General features: G+C 38.1%; 2 protein-coding genes across 3 annotated transcripts in view; one reads left to right on the plus strand and one right to left on the minus strand.

Moving 5' to 3' along the window:
- The first annotated feature begins 634 nt into the window (after window positions 1-634).
- On the plus strand, window positions 635-27,845 carry LOC121375071. Of its 2 annotated transcripts, none has more exons than XM_041502299.1 (4): window positions 635-750; window positions 21,326-21,422; window positions 24,563-24,612; window positions 26,366-27,845. In XM_041502299.1, exons 2-4 carry the CDS (start codon window positions 21,332-21,334, stop codon window positions 27,293-27,295), a joined length of 1,071 nt encoding a protein of 356 aa, XP_041358233.1. In that variant the 5' UTR covers window positions 635-750; window positions 21,326-21,331; the 3' UTR covers window positions 27,296-27,845. The 2 variants fall into 2 exon arrangements, with proteins under 2 accessions (XP_041358233.1, XP_041358232.1); XM_041502298.1 differs by lacking the exon at window positions 635-750 and adding an exon at window positions 11,045-11,185.
- LOC121375070 overlaps window positions 4,499-27,889 on the minus strand; it is a 37,606-nt gene continuing 14,215 nt past the window's right edge. Inside the window, exon 3 of the mRNA XM_041502296.1 lies at window positions 4,499-4,567. The gene's annotated coding sequence lies outside the window, so the exon portion shown is untranslated. The remainder of the gene's footprint in view (window positions 4,568-27,889) is intronic.

Consider the following 27,889-nt stretch of genomic DNA (forward strand, 5'->3'; position numbering starts at 1 on the left):
AGATAGCTTCGAAAATATGGGCCCTGGTGCTTATAAAACGTTTAGAGTCTAGACTCAATCTCTAATGACGTCACACGCATACAATTTGTATGGCGTTGCTATGATTTTGACGTCTCAGACTCTATTAGAGTCTCGAGTGGGGGTGGGGGTGGGGGAGACTAATCATCTTAATGTTTTTCATGAAGCTGAACAGTTGTCCCACATTTCGAAGGTCAAATTAAGGACACCATGCGATTATTCTTTAGATGTTACTAGATTCATATATTGTAATTTACGGCATAGGAGGTAATTTTATTAGTACATATAATTCATTGTTCGATTTCACTATGGTCGTTTGCCTTGGGAAGTATTAATTTTGCCTATAACCCCCCCCCCCCCCTCCCCATTTCCATGTTAAAGTAGTGTTCATTAAAACCCCCACAATGACTTCAATTTAAAAGTCGAGTTTCCATTACATATCTAAACAATTTATTGCTAAAAAAATAATTAAAGCACGCATTTTCTTTTTTCTATATACATATATTATTAAGAACATTTCAAAAGAGGATTCGTTTTGGAATTTAAAAAAACGTAGGTCAATACAAAGTGAAATATTTATTTTTCTCGTTCTTTTTTCACTTTTTGTAGATTATATTATGGCATTGTCAGTGTTTGGAGGTAGTGTTTGAAACACTAAAGCATAACAACATAAAGTTCCAGTACAATCTACAAATGTGTATTGATGTTTTCTGATATTCTCATTCAGTGAAGGTATGGCATATCGTTAGTTCATAGTTCCATGCACTTAAAAGAATCTCCATAGTTGACTTAAGGTCAATTCATACATTGATTGCCGACCTCGCGCGAAACGCAATTATATGTTTTATTAGGTCGACGCACTGTAAACAAAAAAGCATTGAACGAACGCGCACCGAAATATAATATGAACTGTGTTAAAACCACACTTACTTCACTGCAAAATGAGGATTAGGTCTCATCAAAGCAGGACTGGGCGAGTCAACAAGAGTCGGCGGTGAAGTATGAATCTAGCTTTACGCTGACCTCGCCGTGTAAGAGGAGCTATCACTCTCGCTCTCCATCACTCTCCTAAGAATAGTCCAAGGAGAGTCATATGTAGCTTCTCTTAGCATGTCAATGTATACGGTATCATTATGGTAATATCTTAAATATCTCTCCATAATCAATGCCAGGGGAGCAATTAATCACTCGCCTTGATTGTTTACGCGGCGAGATCTGCTTACGCATCCGAGGTGCATGGGTCGGAGGATCGAACCCCCTCAGTGGACTAACTTCATAGTTTTAAAATAATTTTCCCACGTCCTAACCAGTTCTTCACAAGTATATCAAAGGCCGTGGTATATGCTGTCCTGTCTGAGGGAAAGTGCATATAGCACACTGGACCAGTTTGTAATAACATATTTTAGCCTTGTTATGACAGTAAAAAGTGAACATTAATCTCCAACCTACATATAACAAAGGGCGTTGTGAAATGGCGCATATAAAATATCCCATGCTGCTAATCGAAACTAATGGTCAACGGTGTGGTGACAGTTGGTTTCCACTCTATCTATGTGGTCCTTAAACGTATGTTCGAAGTCATATAACTAATTAAAATGTGTTGAAAGCGTCAAATAAAAACATTTCGTTCTTTTCAGCCTACATGTAAATCAAGCTCGACGTTTATGAACCTAAAATAGAGTAATAAGGGCACTTCATTATATATATATATTGATAGGCTGTGCGTGCGTGCGTGCGTGTGTGTGTGTACACTTTGTACGTCCGTCAATCAGTTATCTGTCTGTTCAACAGGGTATTTGTATCGGCCTGCATTTAAAATAAAATTCGAACACGATGTCAAAGGGGAGATAACCTCTGTTAACGAAATGGTTCATTAAACACATTTACGAGTTGTCTTCACTTATTCTACCAAAACGACCAGAGAAAGACAAAGAATTGTTTTATTTAACGACGCACTCAACACATTTTATTTACGGTTATATGGCGTCAGACATATGGTTAAGGACCACACAGATTTTGAGAGGAAACCCGCTATCGCCACTACATGGGTTACTCTTTCCGATTAGTAGCAAGGGATCATTAATTTGTGCTTCCCACAGGCAGGATAGCACAAACCATGGCCTTTGTTGAACCAGTTATGGATCACTGGTCGGTGCAAGGGGTTTACACCTACCCATTGAGCCTTGCGGAGGACTCACTCGGGGTTTGGAATCGGTATCTGGATTAAAAATCCCATGCCTCGACTGAGATCCGAACCCCAGTACCTACCAGCCTGTAGACCGATGGCCTAACCATGACGCCACCGAGGCCGGTAAAACGATCAGAGATGCACGAACCTTTCAAGCGGTGATTTCCTTTATATCTCACCTTCTCAGACCAAGTAAAATGCCAGCCATTAATAAAATAATACTAAGGGTTAATGTTTTGCTGGTAATTAATGCATAAAGACGACAGAATTGTTTAGCACAGCGAGCTAACATAACACACAATATGGTTTTTATTACATTTAGGTCAAGATAATCCAACAATTACAGAAAACAGCCACTTGCAACACAGTCGCTATTCCGTCTGATTAGCAGCAATGCATACTATTTATTACACACCTGTGTAAGATATTGCTCATTACATAATAATCGCTCAATATCTAACTAGTGTAATATTAGCGTGACGTAGATCACTTGCTGACACAATTCGCAGGAAACTAACGTGTATAGTAGTAGGTCCCGGCATCTGCTTACATCTGCGTTGCGGCTTGTTTGCAGTTGGTTTGTAATAAAATAAAATACTGAACTAGCTTGCCTGTCATACCATGTTTATGAAATTCGTTAGATACCAAACATGTTCACTCATTTCATAAAAATGGTATGGCAGGTAAACTCGTTTAGTATGTAGTCATAATAGCTATTGATGCATGGTATTGTGGCCTATTACAGTGCGCCGTGCGGCCCAGTACCTCTGACTTCAGCACTCGTGGTTTCTGTTAGGGTTACCTCACCCTTTGTCCATATCAGTCTAGCCTCTACCCATTGACCAGTCCAGCTTGGGTGTCCCTAACAGAAGCCAAAGCTTCTGCTGGCATAGCTCTATGGGTCACTGAGAAATACAAGCCTCCTCACTACATCAAGGAATGGACTATGACGGGGGCTCGTTTGATATTATATATATATTAAATTAAGCTATTTCCAGTGTAATTCAATATTAATAAACATTTTCGACGAGAACACGTTTTATGTATTAATTATAGGTGACAAACAATAAAACACGTAATATTTAAAAACAATTTATATGTAATAAAACGTTATGCTTATAGCATACATCAAATTGTTATCAAAGAAAAAGGCAAGATGTGATATGAAACACAGACAGGCAGACGCATGTACGCAGAGAGAGAGAGAGAGAGAGAGAGAGAGAGAGAGAGAGAGAGAGAGAGAGAGAGAGAGAGAGAGAGAGAGAGAGAGAGAGAGAGAGATAGCTCCATTTATATACTAGTAATCTCTATTGACAAAATCAATCTACTCGTATGTATCTATGTAAATGTGATCTATCTACAGGCCCGCGTGAACTGTAACTTAAAGTCAACATGTATTTTTTATATTTTTACTCTCTTTTTTTGTCTTACTATTTATGTGTTGTAGTGTGTGTGTGTGTGTGTGTGTGTGTGTGTGTACGTTGTGTGTGTATATAAACTGTTTATTGCCCTCTACCCACTGTACATATCATTCCAACGGGCCTACAACTTTATGATAAGCATACACATATGTACATGCTTACTTACAACCTGAATCTAGCATCTTTACTACTTAAGACATCTTCCTATAGTTCAGCAGATTTATCAACGCTACATCAAGGCGGAGTCGCAAGAAAGTCTGCCTACAGAATAGCCTAACAAAATAGTTGAAAATAAAATAAAATTTTATTTCTTTCGAAAAATTCTTATTCAATTCGCTACATATATGTAGTGGTTAAGTTTCACTTTTTTCCAATATTTTCCCAAAATGGGGGGGGGGGGGGGGGGGGGGGAGAGAGAGAGGACTTCAGACATTTTAGCTACTGCTTCTTGTATAAAATGTAGCATCTGAAAATTGCTATATATTTCCCGTTAGTTATTTTTCGTTCCACTTTAAATTTAGAACATTGTTTAATTAGACATAACGGGTTACGCAATTATTATTTTTTAATGTGTCAAATGATTTTATTTGTCGCAATCCTTAAAATTGGCTTAAATCGGTTATACAACTTTTCAGTCCTTAGAGGCCTGCATATGTTAGCTTCAGTAGAACGTACACAGTTTAGTCAGTGAGTAACTCAAGTCACGTAATTCCTGCAAGTCTTATGCCGGATGCAGACTATAGCGTAGGCGTGGCGCAGCATAGTGTAAGCCAGCAGCACGTAATTTGACAGCTACTGTACACTTTGTTGATGTCTTAATGTCTTCAGTTAGGACGTCAACGTTTTATAAGCATGATCTGCAGTCAACATAGTAGTCTGGCTGAGGCATTACTTAAGTATGTCACCTATCGCGGAACTCTGCCTATAATATTACTGACATTTAAATATTATGAACGGTTATTCAAATTAAGCATCGGTTGTAGCCTGGCACGCTAGTTCCTTGCACTTGACGTGCTGGATCAGATTTGGTTCCACGTCAACAGATGCTGGGACAGTCTGATACATGCGATATGCTATGTCCTCTATTTTGTATCGTCTGTGTTTCGCAGGGGTTTGCCGCAACTCCGCCAGCAGCGTCTGGATGTAGGGAGCATGTTTCCGTGACATTAATAAATTGAGATCCGTGGACGGGTTGATGATGCGATAGACGGACCTTCTGAGAGTAGTCAAGGTGCTGAATGATAGCAGTAGTGGAGGTATGGGTTTTCTCCACACGGTATTGGACCTGAAGAGAACGCCTCCGTAGTGCATCAGGATATACAGCCAGTACATGAGGTCCGCGTGCTCAGAGTGCCACTCGCCCAGGAAGCGGACGGGGACGAATGTGACGTTGTATCGCTGCAGGTCCTCCCACGTGGATCCTGTGGGCTCCTCGTCTGCGTGCAGAAAGACGTGTTTCATCCCTGCCACGTGGATAGAACTCAGAATACTGGCGTAGGCCGTGTATCCAATCGTGCCACCTTTCTCAAAGTGAAGAATATGTGCATGCAGCGGAATGCGGTCAGTGTTGCTAGGTTTGGGAACAACTGGCTCCTCGGAGCCATACACCAGCAATCTAGCAAAGGAAGAGAACCGATCATTTGGCCGCCATATGTCTCGCGGAAATATCCGATCTGTAACCTGAACACACCCGAGACTCTGGCTGCCAGACTGGATGTTGTAGTCACGAAGAGTCGGACAGTTTATAACAAGAGTTCTAATCAATTCTGACACCACAGCTGGTTCGGATGCTGGAAAAAGAAACATCATTTTCAAATCATTTGGATAACACGTATATCCTTCGTGGCTTGAAGAATTGCCAAAACATTTATCACGATTCTCATACCCGTAGTACGATTCTCTCGTAAACCCACTCACTGCAATATCGTCAGATATGAATATTCCAGTGGGGTTGTGATAGTCACCGAGATCAAAATGTGACGACTCAAAATATCTATGAACGCAAAATGCGTTTGTTAGAGACGTATTTAAGGACAAGAGAGGGGATATCTCGCTGAATATCGTCAAACCAAGTCACGAAGCCTTGGTCGTCCATAACTGGTAGCTCTGAGTAGTGGAAGACGATCTTGTCTGGACGGATCGTTTTGAAGATGCTTAAGATACTTATAAAATGCTTGAACTTGAAATGTCCTTTGCGACACCACAGGTAATGAACCACAACAACAGGTTTGTCCGCTACAAGACTCGATTTGAGAACATTCTTGGTCAGACTCCCATACAGCATTGAAGACTGGTTGGACATCGATTCAATGAGGTATGGGTTTCTCGGTTGGTACTTATAACGGCAGAAGTAAACTTGAAACAGAAGTAAAGCCAGAAGGGCTAGACAGAAATAAACAAAGATTCCATAGGACTGTTTCTTCATGGTGGACAACAGATACATCGGTATACTAGTATGTATTTACAGGAATTCACGCTCACCGTTATGTGATGAAGCTCAGGTAACGTCTGATGGCAACACAGTGGACATAGCAAGTCACTGTTTAAATAATTACTCAGTCGATGTCACGTGTTTAGGCAAAAAGGCCTACACTTCCACGATATGTACACTTCTGTGACGGTACATGCTCTTAATTTCTTTTCGCCTGTGGCGATATTAATTGTTTTAGAGGACCGTGTGCAGTTCCAAATGCACTTAGCCAGATGGGCAACTTGTTACGTAATACCTTTGCGCGACGGTCATCGAGCTGTACTTCTAATACACACCCAGCCCAGTTGCGGAGCCATGTGGCGAGTAGTTACGTAATACCTCCGCGAGTGCGGTTTTTACAACCGTGATTTGGCGACGATGGCGACAGCCAATCTGACGATCAGAGAAAAATATACCGACTCTGGGAAAGGTGGAATATCAGATGATAGGTGAGGTACCGCGTTGTACCCCCAGGCGATATTCGCTGTCTCTGAGAGTTTTGAATAAATAGCTAGGGTTTAGAGGTATCTAGGAGAACCATAGGAAGGTATCCCGGGGGAACGGTGTCCGTTTGGACTTTGGTAAATATATTATTTCTGCTCTGTTGTATAACCTTGATGTGATTGATGTGACTTTTAAATATTTTAATACTGTATTATACCAATATTCTTTAGACAGTGTCTTCGGTCATCTGACGAAGTAAACCGTAGTCTTACTGTTCTATATTTATACGAGTATTTGGTAATATAAAGCTTAGCCAGTCATCCTAGAAGACCTTGGTAAACTGTAGGTTATTGTCTTATATAGGTACCAGTATTAATTCTGTGTTACAAGGTTACTGAACGAGTAGTAAGGGTTAATTAAAAATTAACCAGTTAGGAATAGTGTTGTAATTCCTTTATTAATTAAGTTCCCCTGGCAGCGTTTCTCAATTATCACACGCTACTGAACGAGTAGTAAGGGTTAATTAAAAATTAACCAGTTAGGAATAGTGTTGTAATTCCTTTATTAATTAAGTTCCCCTGGAAGCGTTTCTCCATTATCGCACGTGTGTGTTAGCGTTTCTCAATTATCACACGTGTGGGTGTTGTGTCACGGTGAAGTGATTAGCATATTGTGTAAACTAGACACCTAGAGATTAACTAATTAAGTGATCAGTTCTGGGTTGTTATTATTGTTGTTATTAATTAACTACTGCGGCAGTACATTTGTCAGCGTAGGTTAATACAGATTCCAAAGTGTATTGTGTTTTTGTTGTGTTTTCTAGTGAACTAAACGTGCTATAATAATATATACTTTATATAAGATCGTATCTCTGATCATACCTAGACGAGCCAACGCGGGTATATACTGCCCGTTACAGAGATATCTAATAGATATACAGTTAGGAGAGATATTTGGACAATCGTGTTTTATTCAGTTACGGGTATTATAGAATCCCCGTGACAACTTCCATTAGATGTAACTCAGGCTAGGGATGCTGTAATTATTAACTTTGTAGTTGGACACATTATTGCAGTCGTATAGTCCTGTCTCTCGAGCAGATGTTCCTGTTGCAATTCATTTCAATCTTCAGTTCCTGAATTTTAAAAAAGAAAACATAATGTATATGCATGCATGTACAAAATCACTTTAAAAAGTTCAGTTAACAATCTATTTATACGTGCTCAAAATCATACTTGAACGAACTCATTTCTCTTAATAATATTTAATTTGACAATTTTAATTTTAATTTTATTCAGTAAAATATTAACGAACATCAATCAAGAATGTTATCAAAACGCATTACCTTTATTATTATTGTTGTCATCGCCATCATCATCATCATCATAATACAGTGTTAAAAATTATAATGCTACATTGCGTTGAAGTACCATTTTTAATGACTTAAAACAAAAAGCAAAATATAACTTTTTGGAGTAGCTCGAATGATTCCCCTTCAGCAAACTCAAACGTCCTCGTTTTACAATGTTGTGACCCCTTCCCATTTTCAAAACCCTAGATCCGCCCCTGTTGGGCCTGGTAAACCAGCATCTACTCTGCGGTAATATGCAAAAGCAAGTCATCCTAATAATTTATGCAAATTTAGCTAATTCAGCTTTGAACGTCATTTTCAATAGTTTAAATGTGCGATGGTGGTACACTTTCGTGTTTGAATAAACATGTATAATAATGAAAAGAATGATGCCTTTAAAAATAGGTTATTACATGCTCAAACTTACAAACATAATATATAATATAAATGCATGCCCATGGATACATTTAAAAAAAATATATAAACACTTTTCTTACTTACAATTTTGAATCTGTCGCTATTTACCGGCCTCGGTGGCGTCGTGGCAGGCCATCGGTCTACAGGCTGGTAGGTACTGGGTTCGGATCCCAGTCGAGGCATGGGATTTTTAATCGAGATACCGACTCCAAACCCTGAGTGAGTGCTCCGCAAGGCTCAATGGGTAGGTGTAAACCACTTGCACCGACCAGTGATCCATAACTGGTTCAACAAAGGCCATGGTTTGTGCTATCCTGCCTGTGGGAAGCGCAAATAAAAGATCCCTTGCTGCCTGGCGTAAAAAGAGTAGCCTATGTGGCGACAGCGGGTTTCCTCTAAAAACAGTGTCAGAATGACCATATGTTTGACGTCCAATAGCCGATGATAAAATAAAAAATCAATGTGCTCTAGCGGCGTCGTTAAATAAAACAAACTTTACTTTACTTTTACTGTCGCTATTTTAACATGGTATGACCTTTGAGCCTAATGGGCTCCATAAAATAATGGGTGTGAAATATAAAAGTTACAGTCCTTGTACTTTCGAAATAATTCCATATTCAGTAGGACCACTCGATAAAAAAAGAGCCTGAAATTGCCAACCTTCTAATACAGCCACGTATACGTATGCAATAATAAATTTTAAAATGTAACCAGGGGTAGCTTTTTATAATTTATAATAATAATAATAATAATAATAATAATAATAATAATAATATATTATTGTACGATTGTTATATTATGAATGCACTATATTAATATCTGTATATTAATAAACACATAGTTCACCTTTATTACAGGTTTTACACTTTAATTGTTGATTTAAAATGTTATGACTGACTGCATCGTATTCTTAATGGTATTATCAGTTTATGGACTGGTCAGCTGTGTTACTATTTTGGGCAGGTCGGTGATGAGTCAGTTACACGTGAAGTTAATGATAGGTTACGCTTGACTGAACACATTGACACATGACGGTAGAAGAGAAGTTTGTTTTGTTTAACGACACCACTAGAGCACACTGATTTATTAACCATCGGTTGTTGGATGTTAAACATTTGGTAATTCTGTATACGTTTGACGATATCCGTCCATAGCGAACACACACGACTTTTTTAAAAGTTGATTTGAGCTTGTATTTCACATTTGTACATGATGTTGTACTATGGTAACCAGAGAATGTAACTTTAACGACATCAGTGTTAGAGCATATTGATTTAATAATCATTGGATGTCAAACAGTTGGTAATTTTGACATATAATCTTAGAGAGGAATCGGGTGCATGTGCAGGGGGAGGGTATTGAAGGTCGAAACCCTTACCTGCCCAAGCTTAAAAAATTTTTAAAATATATTTTCTGGTGGAGAATGGCCCCATGTAAACTTCGCTCAACACATGGCAAATCCCCCACCGACCTCTGGAAAGGTGTACCATACCTCTATGGATATAAATATGTTTTGGAGATATGAGACGACCCCTCAATCAAGACAGTTAAATTTGTTCAAAATCACGTGAGAAGCTCAGCGTCTGCGCAAGTCACGTAAAGTCTCAGTTCTACTGGCGTCCCGCTAAATGAAGAAAAACAAAGTTGGCCATTGCGTTTGTAGTTGACCTAGATAATGTAGATAAGCGAGCATTGCGAAACTATAGCGATGTGGTGGCCTTTTATGCACCAAACAGAACTGAATCATCCATTCTAAATGCTTAAATAATAAAAATATTACAGGGACTGCAGCTTTAAAGGGATATTCCTGAGTTTGCTGCAGTGTAAGATTTTTCCGAATAATAAAATATTTCTACGATTAAACTTGCCTATTAAATATATTTTATTGTTTAGAATATCAGTGTCTGTATATTCAATGTGTTTCTGGTCGTCTTAATATTTGTAAAAAGCCCAAACTGGATTTTGTCTTCAAATAATTTCGTACGTACGAAAAAACATATATTTTAGGAAACAAAATAAAATTTAACCTAGTACAAATATTAGAACGATCAGAAACACGTTTAATATACAGCCACTAATATTTTATGCAGAAAAATATATTTAATATGAAATTACAATCGTTAAACAGTCTCTATTAGTCGATAACATCTTAAAAATTGCAGCAAACTCAGGAATGTCCCTTTAAGAAAATTTCAACATCTTTTTCGACTAAATGTTATTTACAGCCTTTGCACTTGTAGCTGACTAACGCGTCACAGACACATGAATGTCAGGTTAACTATACGTCACAGTCTAATCGATGTCCATCGTGTAGTTTTTCATTGGATGTATGGCATTGGTGACCTAATCATCACCTAGGAGCAGCCAGTCGTATGTCTTGAAATTGTTAACACACGTACATGTGTTAATAACCATGTGTAACCAAAAATAACGCTTGGTGTTCTCACCAATGGGTGTGTAAAAAAAACCCGGCCCCTGTAGTGTTTAGTTTTACTAGTGCCCCCCCCCCCCCCACCACCACCACCACCACCACCACCACCACACACCCTCCGATACTGTATTAAACCACAAGGGGGTACTTGACACACTAGTATTGGATCACATACTGGGTACAGATACATACGAGTACAGGTCTACCATCTGAAGTGTCAGATTTCAACCCATAGCCGGTAGATCCCTTTACGGGTATGTTCTTTACATAGCAATAGGTTTTATGGGTCATGACACACAGGCGACATGTTACGTTTGGCAATTTCCACACAACACAGATGTTGGACGTCCAATATACTGTCTAGTTAGGCTTCGTCGTCATTTTGTCCAGTTCATCGACATTAGTGCAGAGAATATTGACAGTGGACACTTTACGTTGGATACAGGTACATGTATATATAAATGTATGATGCGTTATTATTGTATCTACGATGTGTTGGATAGGGGGAGGGGCAAGATGTAGTTCAGTGGTAGTGCGCTCGCCTAGGACAGAATGTCCTCAGTGAACGAGGGATTATTTTCGGACTTAATCAGTGACCCACCATTTGTACATAGAATTTCTCGTTCCAGCCAGTGCACCACGACTAGGATACCAAAGGCCGTGGTGTGTGCTACCCTGCATGTGGGATGGCGCATATAAAAGATCCCTTGCTGCTAAAGAAAAATAAATGGAGCGGGTTTCCTCTCAAAGACTACATGTCAAAATGATCAAATGTTTGACATCCAATAGCCGATGATTAATAAATCAATGTGCTCTAGTGGTCTCGTTAAACAAAAGAAACTTTTGTACATGGGAGATCTTGGTATGTACCTCCTTGTCTAAAAGAAACGTACTTATAACAGCTCCCTTATTCGGCGGGATCAGCCTATATGGCGGAAGCGGGTTGACTCATTCTCGCGACCAAATGCCGAAATAGGTCAGACACCAAGTAGCCGTAGTTTAATAATGTGCTTAGGTGTTGTGAAACAAAATTAATATTCATTTCCTATTATTTGATGTCTTATGCCGGCTAGCTATATTGTTTTGTTTTGTTTAACGACATCACTAGAGTACACTGATTTATTAATCATCGGCTATTGGATGTCAAACGTGGTAATTTCGACATATACAGGCACGCCCCCCCCCCCCCCCCCCAATAATTGTGAATCAAAAATATTATTGGTAGTAAATCTTAAGGCATCACATCAAATTATTTTTCTCGATCGATCGATTTAATATCTCGATCGATCAACTTACTATCTCGATCGATCAACTTATTATCTCGATCGATCGACTTACTATCTCGATCGATCGACTTATTATCTCGATCGATCGACTTTCGAACTCGAGGCTTTCCATCAAGATAGGCGACTGGGATACCGTTATAGGTTATACTATACCATATAAAATCCCATAAGCAACAACGTTAACGTTTGTGGTTAAAAACACTATATGCAATATATCAACAAAACTATGACATTCATCCATCATATAAATATAGGCCGCCACATTTTTCCTTTCTCAAATTGGAGAAGAACTAATCCCCATTCCATTTGCCCTACCAATTTGGTCGGGATGAGGTGAACAGGTATGTATACACTGTACTAAAAGCCACCCACTGTTCACATCTCTCAAGTACACCCACTGTTGCAATAGCTAAGGCAACTACGTCTGTATCTGTAGGCAGATATCGTGATCCTTATGTAGCTTTGCTGATATGCATCGAATATGGAGGGGCATGTTGAAGCCCAAAATGTCCCATCTTGGGCAGTGCTCGGCCCAAGATGTCCTTGGGACATCTTCTTGGGCCAAGAGATGCCATATACTTTTGTTACATTTGCTTAAATCGTTCAAATTGTTTTTTGTTTAACGACACCTCTAAAGCACATTAATGAATTAATAATCGGCTATTGGGTGTCAAACAATTGGCAATTCTTACATGTAGTCTTGAGAGGAAACCTGTCACATTTTGCCATTAGCAGCTAAGGGTCTTTTATATGCACTTTCCTAAAGAAAGGACGGCAAATACAAAATATTTTGATATACCAGACGTGGGGCTCTGGTTACACCATTTAAAGACATGTGGACATTTTGAAGCTGTGCCTGCCCAAACGAGTGGGAGTTTCGCTCAGTTGTAATCCGTTCGTTTGAAATGGACTACAATGAAGGGTCGATTATCTGGGTGAAGCTATTGAGTTTTCCTATTTCAATCAGTGATTCATGAATGGCATATCATATGAAATAGTATGAAATATGCTGTGTAAATATGTATATACTTTGTATGTACATGTATGTTTGTGCGTGTATCTACTATCTATGTATATGCATGTATGTATGGATGAATGGATGTAGGCAGGTAGGTGGGTCGTTGGTACGTAGTTACGTACGTACATATGGATGGATCGATGGATGGTTTAAAGTTTGTTTTGTTTAACGACACCACAAGAACATATTAATTGATTTATTAATCATCGGCTAGATTTTTAGAGAGGAAACCCGCTACATTTTCCCCACATTAGTAGCAAGGGATCTTTTGTATGCACTATCCCATATACTGGATAGCACATACCACAGTCTTTGATATACAACTCGTGGCGCACTGGCTGGAACGATAAATAGTCCAATGGGTCCACCGACGGGGATCGATCCTAGACAGACCGCGTATCAGGCGAACTATTTACCACTGGGCTACGTCCTGTCTCGGATGGATGGATGGATGCAAGCATGCATGCATGTATGTTTGTGTGTTCATGCGTGCCATTATGTGTATCTGGTTATGTACATGTGTTTGCGTGTGAATATTTAGCTATGTCCCAGTTATGGCGATACATTAATGTTGACTTTCACTTATAAGACGTACTTGTCTAGCATCCCACATGATGATACCTCGGTTCTTCTTTCACAAAAATATGTTTTGATCACTGGTATATGTGTGTGATATCTCCCTTCTTTGTCTGTCTGTCTGTCTGTCTGTCTGTCTGTCTCTCTCTCTCTCTCTCTCTCTCTCTCTCTCTCTCTCTCTCTCTCTCTCTCTCTCTCTCTCTCTCTCTCTCTCTCTCTCTCTCACACACACACACACACACACACACTCTCTCTCTCTCTCTCTCTCTCTCTCTCTCTCTCTCTCTCTCTCTCTCTCTCTCCATATCGTCCATATCATATATTAGGAATAAAAGTTGTATTATGTGAGCCACTGGCATAATACATTATTTTTACTCCTAATATATATTGACGATACCGAAACACAGAAGGGTAATAATCTCTTTATTATATCATCTCAAAGTTAATACAACGTGTCTTTGTAAACTGCATACACAACTTTAATTCCAGTCAGCCATTACTCGATATTCAAATGAATGAATGGTGCCGTGTCTTTTCAAAAGGAATATCCTTATATTAAAATCAACTAGTACATGACTTTTTTTCCAGAACGCTGGATAGCTTTCAATGTAAAGTCGCTGTATTAAGCATTTTATGTTTTATTATTATGAATGCATTCATACATTCTGTAGTGTCGCCATAGCACGTTTAGATACATGACTGTTACATACCTAGATATTAACGCACTGGCGCAAGGGGTAATTAAATCCTTTCTGGCCTCACAAATTGTCCCATGCCTTTGCTGGGACTCGAACCTGTGGCACCGAATCGCCCGCAAATTGCATGATGCAATCTGAGCTATCCAGACATCAATGTGTGTGTGTGTGTGTGTGTGTGTGTGTGTGTGTGTGTGTGTGTTTATGCGTATATACATATTTTTCCCCATTTTTTATTTTTATTTTTATTTTTTTATTTGGGGGGGGGGGGGGTCACAACAACATTACAATATACATTCCCATTTTATCCTTTTCTATAGGTAATACTATACAGTACTTCTGTTATGTTCTAAATAAGTCGTGATAAACAGACCGTCACTTCATCTAAAACGATGTAAAAATACAAAATGTGCCAATAGTATACTAATGGAAATAAATATAGGATCATACAGATAGCAACAAGAAATAATGACTGCATTAAAAATCAATTCATACTGTCAGAAGTTGACTGGGAACATATAGGCAGCATATTCAATACTACAGACATTCAATCCCATATTACAACTTGGTATGAAATACAGATATTACTACGCTAGTTGTGAATTAAATTTGGTCTACAATTTGACGTGTTCCCTTACTTCTTTCCATCTGTATATTTGTCATGTACTGTCGACATTTTAAAGGTAGGGTAAACTCAAATAAGAGCCTTATGTGTTGGAAAGATGCATATCCGGACCACCAACACATACTGACACTTTAACAAATGAAAAACGCGTAATTTTAGAGTTAATTAAAACATATGATTATTCCTGCTAAGGTCTCACTACACAGATCACTTCCGGGTGAGAGTTCATTGATCACGGTCCACTATAGTTCCTAATTGTGACACACGTTATGGTTCATATATTCATTTCTAGGAAATGGTGAAGAATTAAAACAATATGTATGTTTAATGGTAAACCTTCTGGCTGTATTTTGTCCATGTTGTTGTGTAATATTGTGCATTGACCTTTTGAGATATGGCTATATAGCGCAGGAGACAGCCGGAGTGAATTGGTTAATGAACCACCTGTTCGGACCGGTACTTCAGCCAGATGCGGTCTTATAGCAAAAAACTGAGACGGAAATGTTCCCAATTTTGGAGTGAAAATAAATGCTTTTATAATGTATGTTTACAATGGTGTCGAACTCCTCTTAAGCAGTGTAAACAAACGCTCTAATTTACGACAAGGCGCTTCGTTTTTATCAACCTGACTTGTAAAACAACATAAATGACTTGATACTATAATAAACTATTTAACTAAATATATTTCAATTTGCATCAATAGAACAAAATGAAGTTATAGTATTTTTCTTTTTTTAAAAATCCAAAGAAAAAAATGCATATTATTAAGCCTATTGGTATGCTACGTTCGAGCAAAAACGACCAGTCACGATACCCAAGTGATAATTTTCTTTTCTTTGGGACTACGTAATTGGTCAGTTTTGTGATTTTAGATGGGAAAGTCTACTTAATCAAGGGTTTTACAGAATTACTTACAATAATAAAGCAAGACGGCTGATCGATTACGATTAGAGGGGTGTCCGTGCGGTTAACACACAATACCCTGTGATCTTAATGAAAGAGGCACGTCTTTTTAGTTGGTTTAGACACAGTGTCTGGGGACCGTCTAAATATACACCTGCCAATTAGGAACCACAGGTACAGGCCACCGAAAGAAAAGACCAATTAACCAAGAACACACTCCGATTATTATTTCAGTACGTGGGTATAATTTATGTACAAAACATAATAGTTATTTAAACACTTTCACAATGGTGGCTTATTTTGTATCGAAAAATAATATATGTACTTGTTGCCGGCTTACTGGGATAGATATTATTACAGAACATTGCGATGCATCCGCAAAAATCAGGTATGTTTTGTTTCTTCAGTTCGAAGACTAATTCCTGACGTGACATGTTAGGTATTACGTAACCACCAGCTCGCCAGAGGGCGTATTCACTGTGATGGTACAAAATGGCTGCGCCCGTTATATATAATAGCCGTCACATTTAAGCGTTTTATTAATTAACTATACGATTATACTTGTTGATATTAAATAATAATGTGCGTTATATATCGTTGAATATGCATACCAGGCCAAATGCCTTAATTGTCCCTTCCTTTAAGGCTTTGCCCAATTACCGTTCACACACCCCTTTTCAAATATCTGTCTTCGTCACAGGCGTGCTGCTAACCTACTTTGTATAAACAAGGATGTTGCCCGACAGACTCTATACGCTGACGGAGTACAATGAGCACACAGTTTCCAATCATATCTTGTTCGTCTTCCTTTGGTGACTCCACTGTCCAAAGGAAACCATGCGAGACCTAACTGAAGGAAAGAAGAACTGGGTTTTGTAATGACGCATGCAACTCATTCTAATGGGGGTTATATGGCTTAGCAAATGATGAATGAGAAAACTCGCCGACATCATGCCATGAGCTTTTCTTTTCTTTTTTCTCTTTTTTTTCTCTTTTTTTTCTATTAGCAGCAAGGGACCTTTCATACAGACAACATTTCATTTCATTTTATTTCAACTTATTTTCGTGCTTATATCCAATTAAGGTTCAAGCACGCTGTCCTGGGCACACACCTCAGCTATCTGGGCTGTCTGTCCAGGACAGTGAGTTAGTTAGTGAGAGAGAAGAGGGTGTAGTGGCCGTACACCTACCCATTGAGCCCTTAAGAACTCGCTCTGGGTGGGAGCCGGTACCGGGCTGCGAACCCTGTACCTACCAGCCTGTAGTCCAATGGCTTAACCACTGCGCCACCGAGGCCGGTAGAACTTGAAAGTTGAAGTGTTGTAGTTAAGTAAACAACTATTGAATGACCCCGCAGTCGAACATAGTCACATACTGTGGGGGTCAGACTGGTGAGCGAAGTTTATAACTGGGGATCGAGTCATACATCCTCTGATAATATATAATAGGCCTATATTGAGAGAAAAAAAGAAGACAATTTGCTTGAGCAGGCATGGGTTGGAGGGTCCCCCCCCCCCCCCCCCCCCAGCTAGTATCTGATAATTGGTCTTACATGTTAGAACTTGTTACCCAGAGACAACTATGTAGGTTAATGATGTCAGTTCCAAATCATTTCAACACCACTTAATGTATTTCTATCAACCGTTATACCCCAGGTCTTCTAGATTATGGTAGCCCCACGCCCATGGCTAGATATATTTAATGTTGGGCTAGTAAATATCTGCTATTGCATGCCCGATGGCTAGTAAAAGTAAAATGGTCAAATGTCGCAGTTGTCTATTTTGTAAATATGTATATCCGGTTTTGAGGTGGTAACAGGTGGAAATCTTTCCACCCATAGTCTGTTGAAATGGGATGCGGTGAACTCGTATGGAAACTAACTCGTATGAATGGAAAACTCATATGGAAAATGAACTCGTATGTAAACAAAACTCATATGGGGATGTATGGATATGCAGATATACTTTGATATTTCTCTTAAATGTGTATCTTGACACTTGTTTTGTATACATGATTCTTATTTATGTCACCATCGGTCAACTATTTGCGTGTCAACCGCAGTTTATGCGTCAACGGCAGTCACCTATGTTCGTGTCACCCGTGTAATTTCAAATCAATAGAAAACAACAAGCATCCAATGTCACCGGTATGATATGGTATAGTATGGATAATATAGCTTGATATAAAATAAATAAATGTATGTATAACACATTCGTCAACGTGAATAACTATCATTATAGGTAACATTGAAAGTAACATATATATTTGATCTATAACGTATTCTGATGTCATAAAAACTACACACAAGTTGCTATACAGTATTGGATATATCAGTTTGTAATTTCCATACGAGTTCACTGCATTTTCCCCCATACGAGTAAGTCTTCCATATGAGTTCACTTGTGGATTTCCATACGAGTTCACTGCATTTCCCCCCCCTACGAGTAAGTTTTCCATACGAGTTCACCGCAAGCCGTTGAAATACTGATGGAATGAAACTTTCATGTAGTTGCTTTCAGATGTTTGGTAATGTAAGAAAAATCTTTGGGTCTGTTCATTAGATATACATGTCACACTCTAGGGGGCAGGAGCTATTATGGGATGAATTAGAGAGGGTGTGTTGGTCAATAATCAGGGTCGGATCCTGGATTTTGTAAAGGTTGGGGGGGGGGGTGTTCCTTAAACAGGCAATTTGAATTTGTCAACAAATGCATTTACTCCTGAAAGGGGTGAGGTCTGTAGGGAGGAGGGAGGGGGCATGCTTCTTCGAAAATTTTGAAATAAAAATGCTCAGAGACAATGTTTTCAGGTCGACAAAAAAGGCACTTCAAACTGGGCTCACAACCCCATTTTTAGAATTTGTATGCTCCCAAATAACACTATAAAAGGTGAAGTGTGATTGTTCGATATTTAAATTCTTATTTATAGATGAAATGTCACCTGGACATGGGAGTCCACGCAATGCTGTTAGATCTACTGGTATATACCAGTAGAGCTAATTTTAATCAGATTGTTTAGGATCCAGTCTAAACTAAGGAGTCGTCCATAATTTTCAACATTTTCACAAACTTTATGGCGTACAAACCATACGCGGGGGGGGGGGGGGGGGGGGGGGGGTTAAGGGGCCAGCGTACACTTTTTTTTAAATTGAAAAATGTCGATCAACATTTTTCATTTGGGGATGTACACTTTTAGAGTGGGGAGGCGGTGGTCAAAAGTGTACGGTTTGTACGCTCGTGAAAATGTTAAAAATTATGGACGGCCCCTAATAATATTGGTTAAATTATAGGGAAAATGGCATTGGGGTATTGAATGTAAACATAATTCTTAACGGGAAAGAAATGGGTGGTCGTAATCATACAAAATGTTATATGGGGGAGGGTATGAAAAATCCCACATTACAAAAGTAATTGTTGGAGGAATTTAAAATGACAGACGCAGTGCTCGAAATAGGAAGTAAACTATGGTCTGTTGTTATTTTTTAAACCTATAGGCCAAAACAAATATGTCCTGCTGACAACAAAAATGGCCTGCTGTAAATAAGACAGCACAGGGTGAGTGGAGGGTTTGGGTCAGTGTGGAAAATTAGAACCCCTGAAATGTAGCGGGTTTGTCTAAAACTATATATACGTCAAAATTACCAAATGTTTGACATTCAATAGCCGATGATTAATTAATGTGGCAATAATTCTTACACTTTGTCCATCAGAACACCATGCTAACTGGCAGATCAAAGACCCTAACCTTCACCCATGCTGGACCCAAAATGATAGGACATGATGATGTTCTGAAAGCATTAGGGGATGAGGGTGGGAGAATTGCACCAGATACATGTATACCTTATGCAATCTAACTTAAATTGTAATGCAAATGCAATGTGTAGTAAGATATATTGGCTGCTTGGAAAATTTACAAACCAGAAAACCTAAAGTTATACTACGCAAGAGAAAGTCCTGCGTAAAGCATCGCGTAATGGCTCAAAACCACTGAACAGGTCTTTTCTACTTTGCTAGCATGCATTTTGGAACCTTTCAACCCAGTAGAAGCTGAGCTATTTCTCACAACCTAATGAAGTGTTGCACCATGAACTCAAGAATACTATTGCATGTTGATCTTTGCTATCAGCAGAGTCACCACAACATCCTGTTTCAAGGTACAGACATGGATGTTCTGGCCATAACCACAGCATGTTTTCTTCATGAACGTGAAATCTGAGTAAAAGTTAGTCATTGACAGACATTCAATTAGAGTTCTGTCCATTGTATTGATGTTGCTTTGAGTGATGACAGGGTCCATGCTTTCCTGTCCTAACCAGTGCTACATGATAAATGTATGAAGGGATCTGTGGTGTCGTGGTTAGTCTATAGAAACTTATATAAAAGATCCTTTGTTGTTAAGTGTGTGCCATTAGATGGAAGCAGGTTTCATCTTGCACAAACTAGACCCTTCCTCTTATTTCCAGATAGGTTCTAAGGATTATTAAAAGTGTGGCAGGCTTCTGAAATCGTCACATCAATCTTCAGCACTATCTGTTTCTCCAAACCAGCTGATGACAGCGTGGATATATTAAAGAGGTTTCTTATAGTGGTGTACGTTGTACAAAAACAAATATTTAAAAAAACATTTAACAACATACTTGACACATTTCAATTACTGTTTTATAGTGTCAGAAATAGGGTTAAGAACGTCAGAGATTATTAGAGCAAAAACCCGCTGTGTCCACTTCATTGTCTTCTCACTTTTATTTAGCAGCAAGGAATTTTTATATTCCATCCCACAGACAGAATAGTACATATCACAGCCTTTGTTACACCAGTTGTGGAGCACTGGCTGAAACAAGATATAGCCAATGGGTCCACAGATGGGGATCAATCCCAGACCAATAAAAAATCAAGTGAGTGCTATACCACTGAGCTCCATCTCATCTCTCATAATATACATTAATGCACGTCATCAGTGCAAAAAGTAAACCAGACAAGAAAATAGATATTTGCTTTTGGAAATTATAAAATTGAACACATACTTGGAGTCAGGGCATCCATACACATATTGTTTGCAAGTTCTGAAATAGTATCTGCCACACTTTGGGGGCTGGGTGAGAGATTATGAATATGCTGTCATAAATGTACTATGAACTTGTGAAATGTGCCTGCAAAAATAATAAATGCATGGGCAGATGCAACAGCTATAAATTTAACTATTATTATGCACACAGCTGTGGCTGTATAGAAATTCATACTTTGAGTTACTCTGTGAAGGGAGACACAAATTAATATTTATGTATTTAGAATATCCACATGTCATTTTTTATTTTTCAACAATTTGTTGAATAGGGGACCTACAACTGGATGCATTTTACATGTAAACATATAGTGTATATTTTGTTGAATAGGGGACCTACAACTGGATGCCTTTTACATGTAAACATATAGTGTATATTTTGTTGAATAGGTTTAATTGAATTGTTGTCTTTTATTTCCAGGCTAACATGTCTAAGGGAGGTGACTCGATGTGGCAGAGTATTTGTAAAAAGGTTGCTCTGACGTTTGGGTTCATCTATGTGCTTTATGCCATATTTTGTAAGTACTTGCAGATAAAGTATATGCCATATACACGTGGAGCTACCTGTATGTCGCGTATTAGGCCATCCTCGAAAATATTGTTGTAGGTACATGTAGGTTGGGATTTGTTTTTTTATTGTTTTGGCTCCATACTTATTTTTGCAAGAATGTAATAAATCATTTGCACATAATTGCTGCATACATATATGAAACATTTTATTCGGTCATGTATTAATATTAATAGTTTTGAACATTTGTGGATCATATATTTCACACTTATTGATATCAGTTTTTAATTCTCCCCAAACATACATTGTACATTCATGCTGATAAATGTATACCCACCACAAATCCATCTCCATGAACTGGCTTGACGTAATTTTGACACTGAATGACATTTTCTTACAAGAGCATGTTTAACCAACTTGTATCGTGACATCTTGTGGCACTGACTCTCTTGTTACTATTAATAGCAATTTACACAAATTTCTCATTTCTAACAAATCAAATTTAACGTTACTAATGTTTGGTTAAATACATGTATATAGAGTTTCAAAAGGTATCTTCAACACATATCAACAACAGCTCAGTATTATACTAGTTTACACCAAAACTGAATTTTTTTTTTTTTTTTTTTAAATGTTTTTTTTTTGTGTTTTTTTCCCGAAAAGAGGTCAAAACCAATTTTGACACAGGCCGATTTTCGAGGGTCGGTTGGGTTTGGACAAACAAACTTAATTTTTATTTTCGCCTTATAATATTAATGTAAACAAAATGCTATGCTTCTGACTAACTGAATACAAATGAGCTGCTACATGTTCATAAAACAGTGTGTTCCAAGGGTTTTGATATTTGGTCTGTCTCGGATTGATCCCTATCGGTGAACCCATTGGGCTATTTCTCGTTCAGGCCAGTGCACCACAACTGGTATATCAAAGGCCGTGGTATGGCCTGTGTGGGATGATGCATATGAAAGATGTCTTGCTACTAACGGAAAAATTTAACGCATCTCTCTAATACTATATGTCAAAATTACGAAATGTTTGACATCCAATAGCCGATGATTAATAAATCAATGTGCTCTAGTGGTGTCATTAAAGAAAATAAACTTTCCAAGGGTTTATTTCTTATGGAATATTCAGAGTCTGGTTATAAAAAAGAAGCAGAAATGAAAGAAAGGTTTTATTTAATGATGCACTCAACATAACATATTTTAAGTATGTTTAATTCCCGGTCACACTGCCAAGGATCATGACACCGGGTTAGCCACGGATACGATCCAGCATCATTCGTGACAATCCGTTGTGGTCCATAGTTGTCTATATTAAATCCCTGATCAATAGTAGTAGTACTTGTATGTACTTATCCATACTTAATCGTAGTAATCCCTGGCCTCAAGCCCCAGTCACAAGTCGAGGATCAGGACGCCGGGTTAGCCACAGATATGATCCAACATCATTTGTGACAATCCGTTGTGGTTCGTACTAAACTGTACTGATCTTTAGCAATCCGTAGCAACCCATAGTGACACGTAGCGACCTGTAGCACTCCCCATTGTCAACTAACCTCTATCCTTAATAATCCTTGGTTTATTCGTCGAAAACCGTAGTAAAACCGTGGTGCATCCGAAGGGGACTGCGGATAGACCACTATCCGGGGTCATCCATGAGGTTTTCATCCGTCGTGGATCCGGTCAGACGATCCTTGACAATATGACCGGGGCTTTATATGCCTTGAACATAAACCTGATAAAATAATAGTAGTAACAAACTTAAACACGAACAAGGATGTCAATGAAAATGTTTTAAAAATTACAATAATGTGATAAAAAAAGAGTAGTTCACAACCTTAAAAATACAAACAAGGGTGCCAAAATGTGACATTTGAATAAAACAAAATTCTTGTTTTTATTGATTGTATGACAGCAATGTGATAAAATCATATTGATAATTAATACAAATCTTAAAACACAAACAAAAGGAAGCCAAAATGTGACTTTTAGATATAAGATAAAAATATTGTTTTTAAATGTTTGTATGACAGTATTGTAATAAAACAAGAACTTTGTCTTTATTGATTGCATGGCAGTAATGTGATAAAACAAGAATGTTGTCTTTATTAGGGGTGCAACGATACGGTCAAAACCGTATTGCGATATATTGCGATATAAGAATCTGTATTGCAATATGTATTGCAATATAGTTGATATTATTTAAATTTAATATTTATGGGTTGGGTTTTTTAAGGAAAACAGAAGGCATAACTGTTTAATGATCTAGCTTTATAAGTTTCAGCTGTCAGGCTAAATGTTTTAGGCCATATTTTTATTTTTTTAACACAATACTAGTCTACTAGAACACCGGTGTGGCGGTGTCAAACTATTTATAAATTGTCACATTCGGAAATCCTTACTATCAGGCTTTTCCGTTTCTGCTCGCTTGACACAGAAATGTACGTATTGAGTCGCAATGTTTCGGCAGATCCACCGAAAAAGAGCCGAGGTTATTAGCCAGGTATTTTGAACGATCGGCCAAAGTATTCCGAGTTCAATGAAAAACAGCGAAGTGTGATTCTCATTTGTTGGTTTATTTCTTTGAATATGATAGCCGTATGCCAACAAGTATGCCAACAAGTAAGCCGACTACGCTTGGCGTGATTCTTACACTTCCTGTCATCACCAATTAATAAAATGATGTGGTTTTGTTTGTTTGTTTGTTTGCCTATTTCAAGTTAAATAAGATACAAGGAAAAAAAATAGCGTATAAAAATCGCGATACGAAAAACTGTATCGCGGTTCGTATCGAGCTGATCAATTATCGCGGTATACTGGTTTATCGTTGCAGCACTAGTCATTATTGATTGTATGACAGTAATGTGACAAAACAAGAATGTTGTCTTTATTGATTGTATGACAGTAATGTAATAAAACAAAATTTTGTCTTGATTGTATGACAGTAATGTGATAAAACTAGAATGTTGTTTTTATTGTTTGTATGACAGTAATATTATAAAACAAGAATGTTGTCTTTATTGTTTATAAATATGACAGTATTGTGATAAATATGAATGTTGTTTTTATTTTTTGTATGACAGTAATGTGATAAAATCATAGTGATGACACAAACTTTGAAACATTGTCAGTCTTCTTTCATTAACAGATGGCATGAAGCGGATGAACCCCAACACCTGGAATGAACGACCGACTGAGGTAACTAATCATTCTTTAATTATTCATTCATTATACTATTTACTGACCAGCCTTTTACAAATACAATTGTTTTTAATGTACATGTACATGTATTACCTATTTTATGAATAAACGACCAACAGAGGTAATTTGATAATTAATTAGTCATAATGCTTATAATATTACTGTCCCCCAGATGCCATAATAATAACACAGTGAAGTGCACTTCTTTTACAAGCATAGATTGTAAATCTGAACCACAACTAATCGTCGTCCATGTACAACTAGACACACCATACTCTTGTGTATTACTGAATTGTTAATTCATAGATGAGCTTTTTTATTTTTATGTTTAATTGTAGTACATGTACTTATATCAAAGAGAACAACAAAAGTGGATTATGTGTATAGCTGAAAGACCCAAGTACAGAAGTCAGATGAGTTACAAGCTGTTGAAATAGTTTTTAAAATGTCATCAGCAAAAGCAATGAAGAGGATTGTAAAACTAAAATTAGATAACCAATAAATTGAAGAGAATAGACTTTAGTGAATTATGTGAAGAAATTAACATTGTAACTACATGTAAATGTTTGTGTCTTAATCAATTGAATCCCTTGCTGCTAATCGAAAAGAGTAGCCCATGAAGTGGCGACAGCAGGTTTCCTCTCTATATCTGTGTGGTCCTTAAAAATATGGCCTAAAACATCCTGCCCAGGACAAGCGTTAATTATGGTTAATCAAAGCGAAGCCGATGTTGTGGCCAAACAGCTGTCCATTGAGCAGTTGAAAAAACACTCTGGTGGAATGTACCTTAAAACATATGGCTTAACCACTGAGAACAGCATAAAGAATGAAGGATATAGACGTTTTGCTAAATTGTGCTGTAATCTTTTACACTTTATGGCCATTGGGTAGAAATGCATAAAGTTATCCAGTGAGTTAAAGTTAAAATTTGTTTTGTTTAACGATACCATTAGAGCACATTGAGTTAATTCATCACTGGCTGTTGCAGGCATCGAAATAAGTTGAGAACGGTCGTTCAGGTTATCGGTAGTTTCGTTTCCGAACTTAAATCAGGCAATGCATTCCAGACGTTCGCGTTTCATTTTCTCGTAAGGAATTGCATCGATGTTCGCGCGCACTTCTGCAATTGCAAGCAAATATAATCATTCCACATTTCAGCAGCGTGCACTAGATGAATTTACTTCCACGTTTCGTTTTCTCGTACAAAATTGCACCGATTTTCGTGTAAGCAATTTTGGCAATCTGTGTTTAAACAGCGCCCACTAGATAAATTTACTTCCAGATTTCGTTTCTCATACCAATGTGGTAACCTATAGGTTACCAGGCTATATTTTGTGGTAACCTGTAAATGGGATACCCGACACAATGCTTATTTCAATGCCTGTGTTGGATGTCAAACATTTGGTATTTTTGACTCATAGTCTTAGAGGAAACCTACTACATTTTTCATTAGCAGTAAGCGATCTTATATATGTACTTTACCACAGACAGGACAACACATACCACAGCCTTTGATATATCAGTTGTGGGGCATTGGTTGGGACAGGAAAAAACCACTCAGAGAATGTGTCCACTGAGGTGGTTCGATCCTACGACGTAAGCACGTTAGGCAAACGCTGTACCCACTTACCCAGTGAAATGACAGCTTTCTGACATGGTGATATTTTCTCCTCTCATCACTGACCATTGGGTTTATAAAAATGCATAAAGATGTTTGGTGTACTCTGCACGTAGATTTGTTTTCTTTCAGATATCCAGTATGATGTGGTTAAAAGACCCAGTATTAATAGACATTCACAGGTTTTCAGAGATCTCTGCTCTTTCCACTGAGGTAACCGTGGTGACAGCTTACTTTAACATTGGAGCATTTGCAAAGGGCATTTCTGGCCCAAGAACTCCAAGTGTTTATCATAGATGGATGAGTATTTTTGGCAGGTTAGACAATCCATTAATCATTTTTTCTGACCAAGACAATGTGCTGGATGTTTTCAGAAAACTGAGAAGCAGGTATCCTCCAAATCGGACCAAAATCATGAAAGTTGAGAAGACGGAATTATGGGCATTCTCACTAGTACCAAACATCAGTGAGATTTTTCGACAGAAAGACTACCCAGCCCATCAGCCAAACACCATCAATGAGAACTATTCCTGTGTCATGCACGCCAAGTTCGAACTAATGAACCGAGTCATCCGAGAAAAGCTCTACGCAACCAAATATATCAGCTGGCTCGATATAGGTCTGTTTAGGGCCGTCGCACATGAGAAGCACTCTTTTTTAATGCAGATCCCACCGGACTGGAATGAAAACAAAATCGCCTACAGCGAGGTACACGAATTTGACCCGTCCTTGGTACCACGTGACTGCATCTTCAAGAATCTTGTGTGGGTTTCTGGAGCCATGTTCATGGGTCGACCGGAGGTGCTCTATCTGTACACGAAGGACTACATGTCTGCCGTGAAGAAGCTGATTGGGCAGAAGCTGATGAGCACGGACCAGCAGGTCATTTACATCATGTATCTACCCAGTTTTAACTTCCAGCCTCGCGTGGAGATCCAGACGTACACCACATACAGCAACGATGACTGGTTCTATCTGGGATACATGCTTAAGGACAAATGGGAAAGATATCAGATTCGAGAGTTATTGCCCCTTGTTAGGTTCTTTTTCTACCACTTGTAAATTTATGTCCCTCCATGATGTCAAATAATTGTTTTACCTTTTTGAAAACCACTGAAGTTTTAGATCAGCAATTTTTATCTCTGTCATTTCAGCATATTATACAAAACCATCTGTAATGTTTTATTATGTTTCTTGTTTGTTTATTTTTGTTAATTTAGTGCTGTGTTAGATAACTTTTTTACTGTATAGTGTATGCAGTATGTTTGTAACAAATATATGTTGCTCTATTTTAACATGTTTTTTGTAAAACAACATTTATTTTGAAAACTAATACGCAAATTGTTATCGTTTTTGTTATTCAGTTTACAGTTGAATTCTGCCTTATTGTTTTTACTTCCAGACAATAGTAAGTGATACACATTAAAATATGTACTCATAATCTTACACAACTGAAAGTTCTCCTTAAAGTTCTCCTTTCAGGACCAAATTGGGAAAGTTTTACACGTGGTTAACTTGTGAAGGCTTTGACTGTTGCTAGCCACTGATTATATAATGGTATCACAATATTCTTAAAAGAAAGAGGCATATATATATATGTGTATTTGAAAAAGGTGTTTGTTATTTTGAAGCTGATTTGGACATGTTAATACATAA

Source organism: Gigantopelta aegis, chromosome 6 (assembly GCF_016097555.1).
Source record: "Gigantopelta aegis isolate Gae_Host chromosome 6, Gae_host_genome, whole genome shotgun sequence".
In the NCBI taxonomy this organism is placed as follows: Eukaryota; Metazoa; Mollusca; class Gastropoda; order Neomphalida; family Peltospiridae; genus Gigantopelta; species Gigantopelta aegis.

Bases quoted from the DNA above. Each gene is read 5' to 3' on its own strand.
- LOC121375071 (XM_041502299.1), top strand. From the start codon at position 21,332: ATGTCTAAGGGAGGTGACTCGATGTGGCAGAGTATTTGTAAAAAGGTT. The intron at 21,423-24,562 runs GTAAGTACTTGC...TTTCATTAACAG, and splicing joins TGTGCTTTATGCCATATTTT to ATGGCATGAAGCGGATGAAC. The intron at 24,613-26,365 runs GTAACTAATCAT...GTTTTCTTTCAG, and splicing joins GGAATGAACGACCGACTGAG to ATATCCAGTATGATGTGGTT.